We start from the raw sequence: 18459 nt of genomic DNA, 5'->3' as shown, positions 1-18459 counted from the left end.
GCCCTTTGTCTGGTATAAAAGAAATATAGTAAGAAATACAGGTTTTGTCTTATTCTTAGGGTGCTATATGACAGGACCCAAATTGTAGCTGTTTGTTACAAAGAAAGATGGTAGGATCTGGCTGCAGGCTGTCCTGCATCTTGCTTCCTGTGTTCATAAGCTTTTTCTGTATAGCAAATGGGAGAGCAGGATAAAAATGTATTGTAGAACCATGTAGGTGTACTTTGGCAATGATAAGAATTTCTGAGGTAGGTTTGCAGAGAAAAAGTACCGGAAATGTTTTCCAAGCCCAACAGAAAACTCTGTCCATAGGATTCCTAGCTTATATTCTGTTTTCCTAATTGTGGGTTATTTATTATGAAGGAGGTGGATGAACCAATTTTCCACACCTTCTCATGAAAGAATGAACTTCACAGAGAAGTTATTCTGCTCTGACGAAGGCAATGCAGTGGCCTGATCTCTTGTGTCAGGGAGCTGCATTACTAAGTGAGAGGTCTCTTGGAAGGGTAATTTTGTTCCTTTTTTTTCAAGTTTTCTCTCAGTTGTTGGTAGAGGTAGTTTTTAGCCTGCTGTTTGTTTTGATGATGAGGACCGGGATTTTTAGAAGCATATGCTTTGTACCAAGAAGCTGTAACGCAGGGAATGTGCCTTTTGATAGGATTGCACCAAGCAGTAGGTGCTGTGGGTCAGGAACCTACAGGTCGTTGGAGGGGGAGGAACCAGAAGACCCCAGTGCTGAGAGAGCTGACCCGGCTTTCAGTAGGCCAGCTGTCAAGGAAGAAAAGCTTCCAGTGTTTATTGAGTATGATTTGCCTTATGAAAGACATGGAACAGAAAGTTTGTCATGCTCCTAACCCTTCACTAGAGAATGGTGGAGAAAGACAATAGGATGGCAATAGGAGAGCTCAGAGTTACAGCTGAATCTCCCTGCTTAGGAAATGAGCTTTCATCCTGACTGCACCGAGTGAAATATTCGTGCCTACCTCTCATTAGAGTAAACAGCAATATGCTGGCCTGCAGGTGATAAAAATATATCACAACAGCAAGGTCTGTATCCAAAAAGAAAGAAGAGGGTTAGTTTTCTATGCATTTTAAGAAGGAAAAGAATTTTCTGGCTAATATTTTCTGGCTGCTTGCATTTGTCATACCTACCATGGACCCATGAGGCTCAGAGACGGCAGTCCCTTTGGTGGTCTGGAAGAGCAGACAAGACCCTTGCTAATTCCTCTGATTTCCTTCCCCCCTGCACCCATCAGTGTCAGCAGTATTTTATCAATATTGAACATGCTTTACTGGCACTTTATTCAGGTGGAGCAGAGGTGATTTGTTGATAATATCCATATTCACACAAAAGAGGTTGAGATCTAAGTGAAATCAAACAGCAAATACGTTTCTCTGTCTTCTTTATATGTGACAAGATGCATTTAGAGAGACACTTTTGGCATAAAATTTTGAGCCATTGTAAATAACTTTTCATTTTTAGAGGTATTTTAAAAAAATTAGTGTTGCTAAGAAATAAAAATACATGTCAAATACTTATTCAGTTTAGCAGTATGCTCAACCGTCTGAGGAGTACCCTCAGAACTGAAAATTAATTGGCTTTCACTGAAATTTGTACAGGTAATAAGCAAAAAGCTGCAGATTAAAGGCTTTACATCTCATAAATTCTGCTTGTTGGTGCCTGTGCCACACATCTGTACAGTTCACTTATTTCTGGCAAAGTCTTACTACTTTGTGTGGTATATTTAATTTCATGTTGTTTTTTATTTCACTTTACTGGAAATAGGAAAACAAGAACAAAAGGTTTGTTTAAAAAATAACAGTAATTGCCAAGAGTAATAGTGTTTTCCAGTTTTGTAATTTTTTGTAATAATTCATTCTGCAGCATGATTTAAGTAGGTTAAATATTAAGGTCAGCTCCCAAAGGAGGTGGGGTCTGAGCTGGCAGAACGCTGAGCATTCCTGCAAGAGGCTGGGCACATAGGACTTCCCCTGCAAATGGTAAGGTTGCGTAGAATTGCTTCCTGAATCTTCAGTAGATAGAGATAGAAGGTCTTATAACAAAACATTAAAGGTGACTTGGGTGAAATTTTTGTCAAAATTTTTCCCCAGCAAGAAGTGTGGATTTCATTCAAATTAAATCACTTCTGCTTGATTTAGCTTATGTCCTCCCAGAAGGTAAACAAGAATCAAGAAATTTTTTAATGTGTTTTGGTTACACCCTTGCAAAAAGAAGTAGTTATTAACTTTTTCAGTTTGAAATTGTTGTTTGACATTTGCTTCAATTATATTTAAATTAGTATTCTAAAAATGAAAACTTTAATTTTGCATTGAATAAATTGCTGAGACTGATGCTAAGTGATTTTGCTGAAACTTTTCAGAGAAAAGATATTTTGAAAGGAAAAATAAAGCGTAATGTTTTACTGCTTTCAGAATTGTAGTAACATTTCTTTCATAACATCATTGGATCAGAGAGGCTGGAAAGGGCCTCAGGATGTTTCTAATCCAACCCCCTGCTCAAAGCAGGCTCAGCTCTGAGGTCAGACATGTTTCCCAGGATTTTATCCATTTTGGTCCTAAACCTCCCCAAGGACAAAGACTGCGCAACCTTGCTTGGCTGTCCTTGGGGTGAAAACACTTTTCCTTATACCCTGTCCAGACTTCTCTTGTTTCAACACATGCCCATTAGCTCTTGTTCTCCTTCTATGCCCTGGTTTGAAAAGCCTGACTCCGTCACCTGATACCCTCCTCATAGGTACTGGGGGGATGCTGTTCGGCATCTCCCAAACCACCATAACTATTTGTGTGAATCTGCTGAAGAGATCTAGATTACATTACTATTTGCCACTGTTCATGAATTTCTTTGCGCGTCAGCATATCTCCATGAAGGTGGGATCATAAAATTTCTTTCTTTTGTTTTGCCTGTTTTGCTTATAAGCTGTTGGGGTTGGACTGATTTTAGCATGTGTGCAGTCTGTTAGGAGGAGGACTTCGGTCTTGGACCTTAGCATATTATACATAGTAATGGTGGTAGTCTCCAGGAGCTGAAACAACTTGTCTCAAAGAATTGTCACTATCTCACGGTGGTGACTTGAATAAGTACAAGACAAGACTAACAGGAACTCTTACAGGAAATATTTTTTACTACAACAGGAGTTTGCTTGTCAGAGCTGGGTTTAAGTGGATTGAATTTCAGTGCATCTGCGTTGTCAGAATTGTTTACCATTTGTATGCTGGTGTTATTTTAAATGTGCTGGCTTCCAAAATATTGATGATGCAAAAAACCCAGTAAAGCTTACCTGCCTTTTGGCCTTTTTATGTATCTGTTTAATTGTTCTGCCAACCAGAAAGTTAAACAATGACAAAATGGACTGTGAATCTGTGTGCTGGCTGCTTTTCCTCCTGGTGTTATGAGAGGTTTTTGCTGAATGGGACAGAGATGTAGTAAAATAACTTTCCACACAGTGTGTGGTCAGGCTTTAGCATCCAAGGTAATAGAATAACTGTAATCGTATAAGCTCCATAAAACTTACAGTTAAAGAAATTGCTTTATGTGATTTTAAGGACTGTTATTAAATGGCCAGTGGTTTGTGGGCCTCTCATTGCAAAGCTTCTGTTAGTCATGTTTTTGAGTTGTCATAACTGTCATTACTTCTTGCTCGTGAGGAGAGTCAGCTAGGGGCTGGCTAACCAGGAGTTCTGTCCCATGGTTTAAAGTTTGCTAGGCTGTCTCAGAGATGGGGAAAATCTGTTTGCCAGCCATCCCTGGTGGTACTTTCAGGAGAAGACAGTGTAACTGCACATCTATGCCACTAATATTTTCCAGCTAACACTTGAAGACTGACAGATCTGCGTGTTTCTTGCTTTATGTAATAACAGTACAAATATAAAACAGTGCACATCTCCTTCCTTATTACTTAGTGGCAATGCTGGCATCTTGCAATCTAAATCTTTAGTATAGACAGGCAATACTTCTTAACACCCAAAGCTTGAGCTGGACGGAGCTTGTTTCTGACCTTTCCTTGAAAGATGCTAGTGCTTTTGCCCTCAGCTCTGTGCGACCGAAATTAAGGCTACTCTGGTCTCTGGTTGTTGGTCTCCTGCGTATGCAGTTTTCCCAAGGGACTTGAAGACACATTGCCAAGTAACTGTGGCAGTAATGGGTAAGTGCTTACATTTGAAATCATTTGAGTTATAGTAAATGTAGCTGGTTTTCTTCCCATATTAAACTAGTGCTAAACATCTGATTTTATTTTATCCAAGTATAATGGTTCAGCTTGCTTCATGCATTAAGCATGCAGTGACACATACCCAACTCATCCTCAGAGCTTTCCAAGAACGAGATAATGCTGTGAGCACTGTCATCTGTCTGAGTACCATTTCTTATAAAAGCATTTTTCGGAGAGAAAAATAAGTTAGGTTAATAATAGAAACAACCTCTACCCACTCTTTAAAAAAATTGACTAGTGATTTGTCTTCTGTGTTTGAGTGCTGGAAAGAAAGGAAAGAAAGCAGAAATGATCTTTCTCTAGCTAAATGTATCAAGCTATTGAGTCAAGATGTACTTTTCTTGATGGGTACTATTGAAGGGCAAGGGTATGATTTCTTGTAGAAATTCCAAATGTGATAGTTCACTTGATTTGTTACTTTTTTGGCCATTACCTCTGTGTGTGAGAGCTAATTAATGATCCTGTTGCCAAAGACAGAAGGACATCTGTCACTGAATCAGGGTTTTCCAGGATCTTTTAGGCTAGGTAAAAAGATCTTTACTGGAATACAGTGATACCTGGTGAAGAGAATCTTGTGGATCAAACAGTAACGACATGAGAAGTGGTTTGTTTTGTATCTTGTCATATCCTTCTCTAAAACTGGGAGTTTCACCCAAATAACAGCTGTGTAGAATGTGAGTCCTCTGTCCTGCAATATGTACTTGTGTAGGACTTTGAGCTTCTCATTAAGCTACTGGTCTTCAAGCATATTCATCTTCATTTTGGTGCAACCTAGGAGCAGCTCCGTTGGCAGAGATTTACACAAATTTGAACTTGTTATAAGAGCAGGTCTGAGCTGTTAATTTCACTGAGATTGCCTGTGTGCAACAAGCCTCAGATTTTGAGACCTGTCCTGAATAAAGTTCGAAGCCTTGTTTTGACTCTGTTAGAACTAAATAGGTTAAAAATAATGAGTTTCTGAACAGTTACAATACAGTTCCAGGGGAGAGCACAGTCACTTAAGGCACTGTGGCCAAAACATCTGAATTAACCACCCAAGAAGTGAAAGATTGCAGCCTGGGACAGCTTTATTGTTGCTATGAAATTGAACACATACATAAAAATAAAGAGAACAATAAGGGGCAAGTGTTTACTGGGCATTAGAGAGATGTTTATTATACCTTCTACAGCATAAGCAGAAAGCTCAAATTATCTCCAGATTTTAAAGGCATTGTAAAATAATTAAACACAAATACTAAGAATCTTACTGGAACTACAAATCCAGGAAATGTTCCTCTGAGGATTCTTATTTCATTCTTAACATGTCTTACTAGGCTGCAATGCCACAGCCCTGGGTTTGGCCACACAGAGAATTAAAGTGGAGTAAAGTTGCCCTGATTCTCATTTGTAGCTCATAAGTCCTGTTGGAAGGCAGGGAATGTGGGCTGGGAAGGGCCATAGCAAGCCAACTGCCAGATTTATTGCTCTGTCTTTTTGCTTTCAGTTTGGATGAGAAAAACTCTTCCATGTTGAGGTACAAGAAAAAGCCCTTGGAGGTGGTTCTTGCTCTGCCATGGAGCACGTGTCTCAGGTGGTAGCCCTGGTTTGCAGCAGATGGTGGAGAGGCTACCTGACCCCTTGCAGCAGAGCATGGCTGTTAGCTTGTTGGTTAAACATCTTGTAAAGCTTCTCTGTTCTCTTTGCTTTAGAAAATGCAAAGAAAGGCATGGCACAAAGGAAGCCATGGCTCCTGGCCAGATCACTGGCCTCCAAATATAAAGATGAGATTTTGCATGAAACTACGTTTAGTACCACATGCCTCAGATTTTAAGGTCGGGGAAGTGCTTGCATATTGGGCACGTCAAAGAAAAATGATTTAGAGCACCCTTTGGCACGAGCCAGTTCAGGAGGTTAAATCAGTAGTAGCCAAGCCAAAATAAATGTGAGGAAAGAAGCAAGGGAGGGAAAGGTAGTATGCAGACAGGGAAGTGGCAGGTATGGGGCCTCCCCTTTTGCTGGTAGTACTCAGGTCAACTTGGCTGTAATGTCACCTTAGTGAGCCTGCATCACCTATACAGGTGATTGGGAGAAACAGAATCACTTTTGGTGATGATTCAGAGAAGATAGGTTACATCCCTGTAATTAGAACATGTGAACAACCCATTTAGTACCCTGTGTCCAGTTTGTATAGCCACCATATAACTGACATAATTCAGTAACTAAAGATCCTGGAGAAGAAAGCAACTGTTGAGTGACCCTGTGTAACCGAAAATCAAGACTGGCTTTTCTCATAGAAAAAAGCCTGCATGGTTGTAATTTTGCTGTATCCTGTTGGTTTTTACCTTACAGCTACATGAGGACCTATATGATATAATGGCTCATTTTATATAAACCTATTTACCCGAAACAGAAAATACACCATGAACCCGTATTTGCAAACATTTGAGTTGGAAATAATCAAAACTAATGGCAGGCTTCCAGTATATTTTTGTTTGACATTCCATCAGTTAACTAAAGTACTGTGCAGACTACATTTTACTTAGTAGGTGACAGTCAAGAATTTCTACTTTTTCTACAGGAAGAATTACAGCTGGGGTTTACAAAAAAAAAAAAAAATCATCGGTAGGGCTTTTGTTTTGAGGGTGAGGCTGGGTAATGGTGTCTTTCACTTTTAGGTGCCCAACCTAAAGAGACCATAGGATAGGAGTGTTTCACGCTGGGTAGCCATCACAGCTGGTCACAAACATACATGTATTTTATAACTAGTGATATATCTGCACAAATATGCTTTGAGAGTTTGTTTAAGAGACTGGTTTCCAAACTAAACTTCCATCTATTTTCCAACCCAGCACCAAGATACAGCAGGCAAGGTAGTTTTGGGTAAGTAAAGATAGTGTTTTAATTACTAGGGAAGATCATGAATCTCCTTTGGGCTTGTCAAACCAGCACATCCTCTGGTAAGCCATCCTTTGCAACATACAAAGTTCATACCTTACTCCTTGAACGGTGCACCCAGTGGAGAGTATGTGTCTTATAAAATGAAATTTATACCTCCAAATAAAGAAGAAAAATCACTCTTTAGTTTTAATGAAAACTGTAAATATTTATATTAAAGTTAGCTAGTACATGACTGTTTAGCCTCCACAGCTTGAGAGCCATTTTCTTTATGGAAAATATGATATGAGAGTCAGCATATTTTCAATTTTTATTTTGACACAGAAACTGATATGCCTGCTCACTGGCCCCTATGATCTGGAATTCAGTTTCCAGGGGTGATAAGTACTGGATGCATCGCAGTGTAATACGAAACTCCAGTAATGAATAATTATACAGAGATATGCACCTAAGGAAATTTCTTCAGATGTCAGTAGTGAAGGGGCATGTCAGCTACTGAAGTGTGAGAGTCAGTGTTACTTACCAATAATGACCTTCTCTGACACAAGTGTAAATAATATTTTAAGTATTCACTCAAATGTCTAATCTCCTGAATCTAATAAAGCTGCTGGCCTTACTGACCTCTACTTTGACAGCGAGTCCTAAAGTTTTAATTTTGCCTTGGATGATGTGTTGGTGAAAAAAGTAATTTCTTTTATCACACTAAACAGGTGTCCTTTGAATTTTATTAGCAGTGTCTGTTTTCTTAGTTAAATGAGAGGAAGCAAACATGCCATGAGTTGGCATAGCCAGGCTCACTGAAGTTCATGATCTTATATGAATTTATGCCAAATGAGGTCCCAGTCTACTCTGTTCGAGCTGGAGGCATACAAACATTAAGTATGCAGGGAAGCTTTATTTATTGTTCTTTTCTTTAAGTGCTGTATCACACCGTTTGTGGTTTGGTTTTTTTCTCCCCTGACTATTGCTTAGCAACAAGTGGATGTATGGATTTGTTCTCAGTTTCTAAAGTTGCTTTTTGTGAGCAGCCAGAGTTAATTTAGAAACCATGAATTTTCAAACTGTTCCTTCCACAGTGTTTCCTTACGTACGTTGCACTGTAACCATTACCCAGTGACTTCTCTAAGCAAGGTATTTACAGAGCTTTCCATAATGCCTTTTATTTTGTCTAAAGAGTTTCATCAACTTCATTCTTGTATTGCTTATAAGTAGTATGAATAACTTTCTTAGCAGAGATCTTTGCATCACCCTTAGCAGTGCCTTTGTTCTGTGTTAAAAATGAATTATTTAATCCACTTCTGTTCATTCCTCTCTCTAGACAAGTTTCCAGAGAGCATACTTTGCCCCCTCACATCTCAGAATTACCTCTAAGCTGGTTTACTTCCATTTTTTCAATAAATCCCCCAGAGGATCTTCAGCTTTCAGAAAGTTCGAATCAGTCATTATTTGGCTTCCAGTGTAGGGGAATAAGCTCTAAAATGAATGTGTTTGAAAATCCAAGCCTGCCCATGGAGTTTTAAGGGAAAAAATATATCACCATTTCTGCATAGTTGGGAGGTGAAAAGCATTCTGATTGCCCAAAGATATACCTTATTCAAATTGTATTTTAAAAAACAAAAAGCAGAGAATGTCCTTTCAAGAAATGATCTCAGTCTTTGGTATGGATCAGGTGGACATTCAAAGCAGTTCCCCTTTCCTGCCAGCAATCCATCAGTTTTATTTGGATTGAACTTTAATCAGCTTTCTAATGCCCCTCCTGCAACCTCAGATCTTGATCTTGTGATTATTTCCTCTGCCACAAATCTTTTAAGCTTTCAAAAAGTCTCCAGCTGCTTGTTTATTTAGGGGCTCTCAGGAAAAAATAATCCAAATTAACTGAAGGTGTGAATCCAAAGCATATTAGCTAAACTGGATTAAATCTGCATTATTTTGGAAGATAATTCAGTAAAATGACATTAAAGTCAATTCTGTTGTGAATGAGCGTGTCCACGCAGTGGTCTAATACATTTAAAATTACACACTTCAAAAATTTAATTTGGATCAAGTTTCTTGTGTGTCTCTGTGGACACAATCCCTACCACAGCCATACCGCACACAGCAGGGAAGTGGTTTGTGTTGCACTGGAGCTCACTGCGCACCCCTGCATAGTTCATAGCTGATATCACTTGGCTCAAGTGGGATATGATGTAACTTGGAGAATGATCAGCTTATTGTCAATACATAAAGCCATGCTGCCATCATCGCCATTTCCATTACTGCAGTAGTGTGCATAGTCTCAAGTGGAAATCAGAGTCCTATTATACTAGTGTCCTGGTTTCGGCTGGGATAGAGTTAATTTTCTTTCTAGTAGCTGGTATAGTGTTGTGGTTTTGGTTCAGGATGAGAAGAATGTTGATAACACACTGATGTTTTCAGTTGTTGCTAAGTAGTGTTTAGACTAAGTCAAGGATTTTTCAGCTTCCTATGCCCAGCCAGCAAGAAGGCTGGAGGGGCACAAGAAGTTGGGAGGGGACACAGCCAGGAGAGCTGACCCAAACTGGCCAAAGGGGTATTCCATACCATGTGATGTCATGCCCAGTATATAAACTGGGGGGAGTTGGCCTGGGGGAAGGGATGGCTGCTCGGGAACTAACTGGGCATCGGTTAGTGAGTGGTGAGCAATTGCATTGTGCATCACTTGTTTTGTATATTCCAATTCTTTTATTATTATTATAATTTTTTATTATTATTATTATTATTATTATTGTCACTATTAGTTTCTTCCTTTCTGTTCTGTTAAACTGTCTTTATCTCAACCCATGAGTTACTTCCCACCCCCACCCCCCCCACCCCCCCCCCCCCAATTCTCTCCCCCATCCCAGGGGGGAAGTGAGTGAGCGGCTGCATGGTGCTTAGTTTCTGGCTGGGGTTAAACCATGAGAACTAGATATTAAATGAAAGCAAATTAGCTGGCTTCTGCACAAAGAGCAGAGTCTAAACAGCTGCTGGCTGGACCAGGCAGGCCATGAACCGCAGCAGCATCAGGTCTCCCAAGGTCCAGCCTGGTGCTTTGCGTGAGAAGTCTGGTGGTCCAGAGTCCATGTGGGAGAGCCAGGCCTCTGACTTGCCTTGAAAAGTAAAATATGAGAATTTCTAACCTCCTGTGCTAGATCACAGGGCCAAATCAGAATCAGCTGGCATGACCAACTGTGTTGATAGCAATCCTAGCCACCCAAGCTGAATGATTTTACTTATGCAAATGTGCTCACATGAAAGCCACACTGTACATGTTTGTGTCATACTGCAGACTATCTCTGGTTAAAATAACCTTCTCTTCCCAGTCAAATGCTCTGAGAATTACCTGAGACTTATTGCCTCTTTGATCCCCTTCACAATTCAGTCAAGTCTGATAGGGCTTGTGAATGATTTTCTAGCCTGCCATGAATTGATTTTTCTCTCCTTGGGGAAAAAACAGAAAATCTCATGCAGTTGTGAGAAATAGTTCATTGCTTTTTCATCCATTTTGCCAGTTGCAGGCCAAAAATGTAAAGGAAAATGCAGGTTCTTCCATTTGAATGCAATCTCAAAGGTTATAACTGTCAAACTAGAATATAGTTCCAAGGTTTTGAAAAGGCCAGGTACCTCCAACAATGTTTTTTCTTTAAGAAAATGCCAGCTATGGGCTTGGTTGGGTCAAGAAGTGGTTTGTATTATACTACTGGCTTTGTAAAAAGAACAGCAAATGCTGGAGAAGCATTTAGTAGCAAGAGGGATAATGGCTCTGTCAGTCAACTTAGAAAATGGCTTTTAGGAAATGTGTTTTCACCCGAGGTGAGTCAATGGGACCAGATGTATGACCAGAGTGGGTGGAGCCATTGTCTATATTTAAGACTGGACTACTGAGCTTGACCACAGAAGTAAATTTTTCAGTGTGTTTGGCTAACATATGTATTTCCAATTGTTGCACTTAGTACAAGATTTTGCTTAAAATAATTTTGTAGCAAAGCTAAGACATACAGAAAATCTTGATTCAGCATGGACAATGTCATAAAAGCATTAATGACAGAGAGTGTGGAAGCTGAAATCTTTGAATCCTCTCAAACCATTGAAATGTTGCTAGGAAAAGGAGAAATTGGTGCTTTTTACTTTGGTTTTGACCAACACATTTTGATTATGTTTCCTATGAAAAAGAAAGCAGACTCTTAAAAAGGGAGGGCCAGGTGATGAACTGCAGCCTTTAGGCTAGAGGGAAGGGGAAGAACAAGGACAAGGAGGTGGTACAGAAACTTCTGAGTTGTAATTCTGTGTCAGGTCAATTAAAATTTCCTAGTGTTTTTCTTTTATTAAAAACTAATCTATCTGGAACTGCTTTTCACTTGCCATAGGCTAAAAGAATACATGCTGGCAGTGCACACAGTGTGTACACAACCAGCTGACATATGGCAACTTCACGCCCAGCAGTAATTTGTTCATGTGTCTGAGGCATCTGATACAAACACAAGGTACTTGCATACTGAATTGAGTGTGTGTGTGTGTATGTAGGTTCAGTCTTTTTTCCCTGACTCCTTGGGATAAAATAATGTAATTACTTTTATAAATTTCAGTGTTGGATAATGTATACTGATACCAGTGTAATGGAGCTAATTCTTAAAACTTAAGAGGATTTAGAATTATTGGTCTTGACTGTCACACTTAAACAAAGTAAGGAGAGCTACTGTCAGCACAGGCTCCTTCTATACCTATCTCAATTCACAATTTGTCTGCCAAAGCAAACAACATGAAAGTAGCCTCATGAATTGTTATATCCATCTCTCCTTTGAGATGGTGCTCCAGTTGACCTGCTCTGTTTAAAGTGCTCATTTTACAAAAGGGAAAGCATGGGACATCATGATTAATATTAACATTATCCCTGGTCAGTACAGAACACACAAGTGTTGAAACAAAACAGTTGCAACAAAGGCTGAATGTTGAATTGTCTCTCAAAACAAAACATTTTGCAGAACAAAAGTATGGAAAGTTTCTGTACCAGAAAAGCTTAGCTTTTAAATCAAAGTCTATACAAACTTCAGCATTCTTATCTAAGAATACCATAGTATTAAAACCAGTTGTCATTGTCTTCCCTGCTTTGTGGTTAATGCAGCTGTAGTTGGTATGATTATCTCCATCTCATTGCAAACAGCAATGTTTTCACTGGTCACCGATTGTTCAGTTTTCAGACTGGCTTATGTTTTAAGAGGTGATAAAAATTTAAAACAGCTAGTGCAAGGCTTCTTACACCTCAGCAAATTCACCTGAGCATTTAATACTAATTAACTTAACAGTGGCTGCTTACATCCAAACATTGCACAAGTATTCATTTTCTAATCAGAGGCTTATGAATGAGACACAATTCTTTGTGAACCATTTGGTGACTGAACTTAATTTGAGAACAGAAATTGCTGTATAGCTCATTGATTTAATTGGAGGTTTTGGAGCTTTCTTGCAGGCTGAATTGCTTCAACAGATGAGATAGCAACAGAGGCCTGATTGTGACCCTACTTAATGCAGACTGTGTAAATTTGGAGCAACTTTGTGAAGTCAGTGACGTTAAACTAGCGATAATGAGTGAAGAACAAGAATTATAAAACTGTTGGGATTAGTGAGATCAAAACTGAGATCCTACATAAGTAGTAACCTGATAAATACCTTTCTTTATTCTTGACTGCTTATGTTGATGAGTTTGGGGTTGTTTTGCCTCACTCTTGTCATTTTTCCCCACAGAGCTGCTCAGAAATTGAACCTGTCTTCCAAAAAGAAGAAGCACAGGCCTTCTGCATCATCTGTTCCTGAATCTCCTCTCTTCTCTACCAGCTTCACAAGTATCCTTCAGACCTCCCCACCACCTGCACCACCATGTTTGTTGAGGGCAGTCAGCAAAGTGAAAGACACCCCTGGTTTGGGCAAGGTAGGCCTTGCAAATATCACTAAAACACTTGTTTTCTCTGGGAGAAGATTTTATCCTTGCACAAAACTTTAAGGGAATTGAAAGACCATGTCCTTTCTCAGTTGGCTTTACTGCAATCGGTCCCTGAACACATGTATAAAGGCCTAACAATGTAAGTTAATTAATGCAAGTGAACTAATAAAGTTGAAGTTGACATCAACGCAGCCAGACCTAATCGTGCAGCAGCAATACATATCAAGGCCAGCTACACTAAATGCACCTGTATTGGGACCACAGTGCTACTAGGTGGTGGTAATGCTTGTTCTGCCAGGGTTTCTGAAGCAGTTGGTCTCTGTGGCTGTGTTTAAACTGCGCAGCAGTTGCTTGCTGTGGCATATTCTGGGTTCATGATCCCCTTGCTGTCCAGACTGGTGTCTTGGCTGGACACACTGTAATTTGTTTCCACCTCATGTTTCCTGGCTTTCTTCCAGCGCAGTCAGGGCAAGACTGGGCCATGCGTATTGGCTTTGTGTGGCCAGGTTTTTGTAGCCGGGGGGGTTACAGGGGTGGCTTCTGTAAGAAGCTGCTGGAAGCTTCCCCTGTGTCCGACAGAGCCAATGCCAGTCGGCTCTAAGATGGACCTGCTGCCGGCCAAGGCCGAGCCAATCAGCGATAATGGTAGCACCTCTGGGATAACAGATTTAAGACGGGAAAAAAAGTTGGGACAGGCGGAAATGGCAGCCGGAGAGGAGTGAGAACATGTAAGAGAACCAACCCTGCAGACCCCAAGGTCAGTGAAGAAGGAGGGGGAGGAGGTGCTCCAGGTGCCGGAGCAGAGATTCCCCTGCAGCCTGTGGTGAAGACCCTGGTGAGGCAGGCTGTCCCCCTGCAGTCCATGGAGGTCCACAGTGGAGCAGATCTCCACCTGCAGCCCATGGAGAACCCCACACTGGAGCAGGTGGGTGCCCGAAGGAGGCTGTGACCCTGTGGGAAGCCCATGCTGGAGCAGGCTGCTGGCAGGACCTGCGGATCTGTGGAGAGAGGAGCCCATGGAGCAGGTTTTCTGGCAGGACCTGTGACCCCATGGGGGACCCACGCTGGAGCAGTCTGTGCCTGAAGGACTGCACACCGTGGAAAGGACCCATGCTGGAGCAGTTCATGAAGAACTGCAGCCTGTGGGAAGGACCCAGTTGGAGAAGTTCATGGAGGACTGTCTCCCATGGGAGGGACCCCATGTTGAAGCAGGGGAAGAGAGTGATGAGTCCTCCCCCTGAGGAGGATGAAGTGGCAGAAAATAACGTGTGATGAACTGACCATAAACCCCATCCCCATCCCGCTGTGCCGCTGGGCGGGGGGGGCGGTGGTAGAGAATCCGAGAGTGAAGTTGTGCCTGGGAAGAAGTGAGGGGTGGAGGGAAGGTGTTCTGAGATTTGGTTTTATTTCTCTTTACCCTACTCTGGTTGATTGGTAATAAATTGAGTTAATTTTTCCCAAGCTGAGTCTGTTTTGCCTGTGATGGTAATTGGTGAGCGATCTCTCCTGTCCTTATCTCGACCCACCAGCCCTTTGTTATATTTTCTCTCCCCTGTCCAGCTGAGGAGGGGAGTGATAGAACGGCTTTGGTGGGCACCTGGCGTCCAGCCAGGGTCAACCCACCATACCATGTACTTGAACAAAGCCTATGCTGATAATGATGAATTGCTCCTTTTTCCTTCTGTCATGTTATTTCTTCCCACTCTTCGTAATCATACCCTCTTAAAATGCTGTTTAGGTGCACACTTATAATGGAAAATGGTTGAGGCAATGGAGGAGGTGGTTATATAGTTTGCTGTTGCTTTGTTGTTTGTTTGAGTGGCCCTTCCTTTTTCCCTGTCATAAATGGCGAGCCTGGCATATTACATCTGGGAATACACGCATGCAGTTGCTGAGGACAGCAGTTTGCTTTAATCAAGGTAGTTTCTTATGCAAGCATCTGTGTGCGGGGCTTTTCCATATTCATTGAATACTAAGCAGTGACAATGAATTTGGTGAAAATCTTTGTGTTTAGAAGAGAAATTGTAATATATGATCTAGGAGTGCTGAGCATAGGATTGGCTTCAGAATTTTCACTCCTGATTTTGGATACTCACTTTCTTGTGCAGTTCCAGTGTTTTTTTCAAAGAACAACGGTATTACTTTCATGGATGGTTTAATGCCTGTTTGAAAAGGGATTCCCTCCACATAGGGCTCTCTTTCTTTCATCTTGCCTGGAAGGTGGGAAGTAATGTACAAATCTGTCATGATCTCATAAAACTTAGTAGTGATGCATACTCTGACTTTAGTGAGAGGACTAAACTTGAACCTGTTCATTGCTGTAAGAAGCTGCTATGGAAAATATTTACATTAGAAGCCATGCTCTCCAGATCCTTACTTTTCTGTGCTTGGGACAGGTTATATCTGAATAAAATTAAAAATTCCACTGAGAAATAATGAAGGGTGTGTTTATGAAAACAAGGGGCTAATTTCCCTTGTTGAACTGTGTGGGCACTTCTCCCGATTATTGGTTTTCCCCTTCCGAAGAAAGGTGTCTACACACAGAAAGACACAAACATAGCTCTCTCAAAACACTGCAAGCTTGATCTGAACCTTCCTTGCTCCTCTAATTATTGGTTTCCAGTGGATAGGGCTTGGGAAACAGTTTTGCAATATGCCCAAACAGACCTATGATTTGCTGCTTCATCAACACCATGTACCAGAACAGGCTCCAGGCTTTCCACCCGTATGAGTAAAACTGAAATTTTGCAGTCCAGCCGATGAAGGAGGATATTTCTTTTCAGTTTAGACTTACTATCCCATAGCTATCAGAGTATACAAGAAATAGCTAAGAGGTTTTTAAAAAAAAGTTTTAACACATTTCTCCAAAGTAATAAACCAAATTAAGTTAATTCATATAGCTAAAATAGAGAAAATTCTTTCTTTTTTCCACATTTCCATTAGCACAAATATGTCTAACCTATGGTTTCTGGAATTCAGTTTCATTTTTCACCTCTGTCTTCTTCTAGGAGTCACCCTATAATTATGATCTGAAGTTTGTATACTTTCATCAAAGTTTCCCATCAGTTTACCTCTGTAGCACAATTTTCATTTTAATATGTCAGAAATAGGTGTGAGGCATAATAAGTAAGTAACTGCAGAATAACAATATAATTTATCTGTCAGACTGAGGAAACTTCAGATAAGGTAATGGAATTTCCAGCTTGTTTGCTTTTTATTTTTTATTGTTGTTATTTATACATGTTATGTTCAGTTTGGTTGGCATATGTTTTGATAGGAGCATGCTAAAAAAACCTATGTTACTTTTCTCAGCATTTTCTCTCATATAGTATTTTGTCTAAGTGTATAAATTTATAAAATGTAGACCTGTGTGGAGGAAGCAGGTTCAGGGAAGCTAAATGTTATTTTCAGTCACTTAGGTTTTTTTCTGGTTTGTGTTTAAATAGCATTTTACCAGCAATCCCAGTGTGATAAAACTTGCTTTGGGTTTGAGCAGGCTGGGCAATTTCTAACATGACAGTTTGTTACTGGAAAGTCTGGTTCACCAGAACTGGAAATCTGGCCATTACCAAGGACTCTGGATTTCTGAGACCGCTGGGGACGGCTGTGCACAGACTGCCCTGGTCGGGCTTCCTGGCAGGGAGACTCTTAGCTATAGGGCTGGCAGCCCTGGCACAGACTCTGGATGTTGCTAGCTTGGTGTTAGATTGACAGCTGTCCGTTTGACAGCGTGGGTGGGTATCCAAGACGCTGTGGGATAGGAAGTCAGGTACTTCAAATCATAGACTTTGAGGTTCAATTTCATTTCACAGTTTTCTAAAATGAACTTGCCACCAAACAGTTGCCATTTTATATTTTCACTTCTACTAGAAATTTCAAAGATTCTGCTTCTCATTGCAAACTTGATGACAATGATTTATTTAAAATTGTAGAGTTTCTCAGCTGTCATGTGCGGGCATGTAATTTTTGTGAGTTAAACTAGGAGGATTTGCCTATCAGCAACGTATTTAAAAGTTAATTAGCAGTTAGTATGGATATGGATACAACTAAAGTCTAAACTGACAAAGAGAAGAGAATTAGAGAGTGTATACTCAGGCTGCATGCTTCACACCTTTTCTTACAAAAGGCCTGGCAAATCAAACTGTACCAGCCTGGAATTTGGAAGAAGTATTATTTGAAAGCTAAAGTTCAGCTTCACAGAAGGGGGGAAGATGGTATTAATAATGAAATGTTGGGACTGCATAATCACCATTTTACTTCACTGTTAGATACACCATTGACCTTAGCAGAAATACTGCAGTGTCAAAGTGAAATAAAGTAGTAAAGGATCAGATTTTTTGTTGCACTCACTTCAGGGAGAACTTTTTGGAAATAAAATAAAAGGTTTGTAACCATGTTGCAAATATATTAGCAGTGGTGCTTGTATGGATCATAACATACACGTGTGCTTTGGGTTTGCATTTGCTGGCAGAGGGAGCTGATCCCCGGGTGGTAGTGTGGTATCCCCGCAGTTGTTTCTTGAGAGCGGAGAGTTTTCTTTTGGATTGAGAAACAGTCCTGCTCCATAAACTGCCACAGCTCGAACATCACTTTTCCTTCTCTCTCTGCTTTGAATGATCGTATTCTGAGAGTCGTAGATTGCTTTTGCTGGGTTTACACACACACAGTATGCCACTGTTCTGGATGACTGTATGTGCAGTTTCCCCAAGTCCCATCATTTTCTGGAACATACTCCTTAAGCCTGTTTTGTCCTTCTTGACAATGAGCCAAGAAACAGAGCAAAAAGGCTTTCCATGCAGAAATAATGAATTATTCCATGACTGCACTCAGATTAACTAGTGTAAGGGCATTCTATTAAGGTTTGCTTAGATTTGCTCCCCAATCTTCTTCCCTCCCCTCCATTTTCTGTCAAACAAAGCTGAAACTAAACCAAGACTTTTGATGAAAATCCAAAATGTTCTTTCTGTGAAAGATGTTGTTTTGCTGAATCCCACGTTACCCATGAAAAACAGCTTGTATGAAAAATTTTCTGCCAGCCTTAATAAATAGGTTGTTTTCAGGTGGCACAGGGTTCAGGATGAATGGATGTAGTCTCTGTGCTTTCTTTAATTTATTATTTTCCTGTGTGTAGTCTTATAAAACTGTCACTGAGAGGTATTTGTTATGTTTGGGCAGAGATTAGTTTACTTTTCCTTATATATTACTTTTTGGTGTGAATTGTTTTTTGTTGGTTCTTGTTAATCTGAAAATAAAATAGCAATGTTTGTGTGTTAAAATGATCCTTATGCAAAAGGTTTCTACCAGGGAGAAAGAAGTCGTCATTGTACCTTCTTTGGGAAGTCATTTCAACCTATTAGCAAAATGGACTGTAATTTGTGATCTTGTGCTTACTTTTTATTTTTCTATAGCATCAGGACTCCT

The 18459-nt window shown here is 40.4% G+C and overlaps 1 protein-coding gene across 1 annotated transcript in view; it reads left to right on the top strand.

Annotated features, from left to right (window-relative positions):
• Positions 1 to 18459, top strand: part of KIF26B (kinesin family member 26B) — a 312315-nt gene that overhangs the window by 183270 nt on the left and 110586 nt on the right. Inside the window, exon 5 of the mRNA XM_075043158.1 lies at positions 12843 to 13026. Within this exon, the coding sequence (XP_074899259.1) occupies positions 12843 to 13026 (184 nt within the window). The remainder of the gene's footprint in view (positions 1 to 12842; positions 13027 to 18459) is intronic.

Source organism: Buteo buteo, chromosome 12, assembly GCF_964188355.1.
Source record: "Buteo buteo chromosome 12, bButBut1.hap1.1, whole genome shotgun sequence".
In the NCBI taxonomy this organism is placed as follows: Eukaryota; Metazoa; Chordata; class Aves; order Accipitriformes; family Accipitridae; genus Buteo; species Buteo buteo.
The sequence above is the reverse complement of the archived record's forward strand: the minus strand, read 5'-3'. Positions and strand labels throughout refer to the sequence as shown.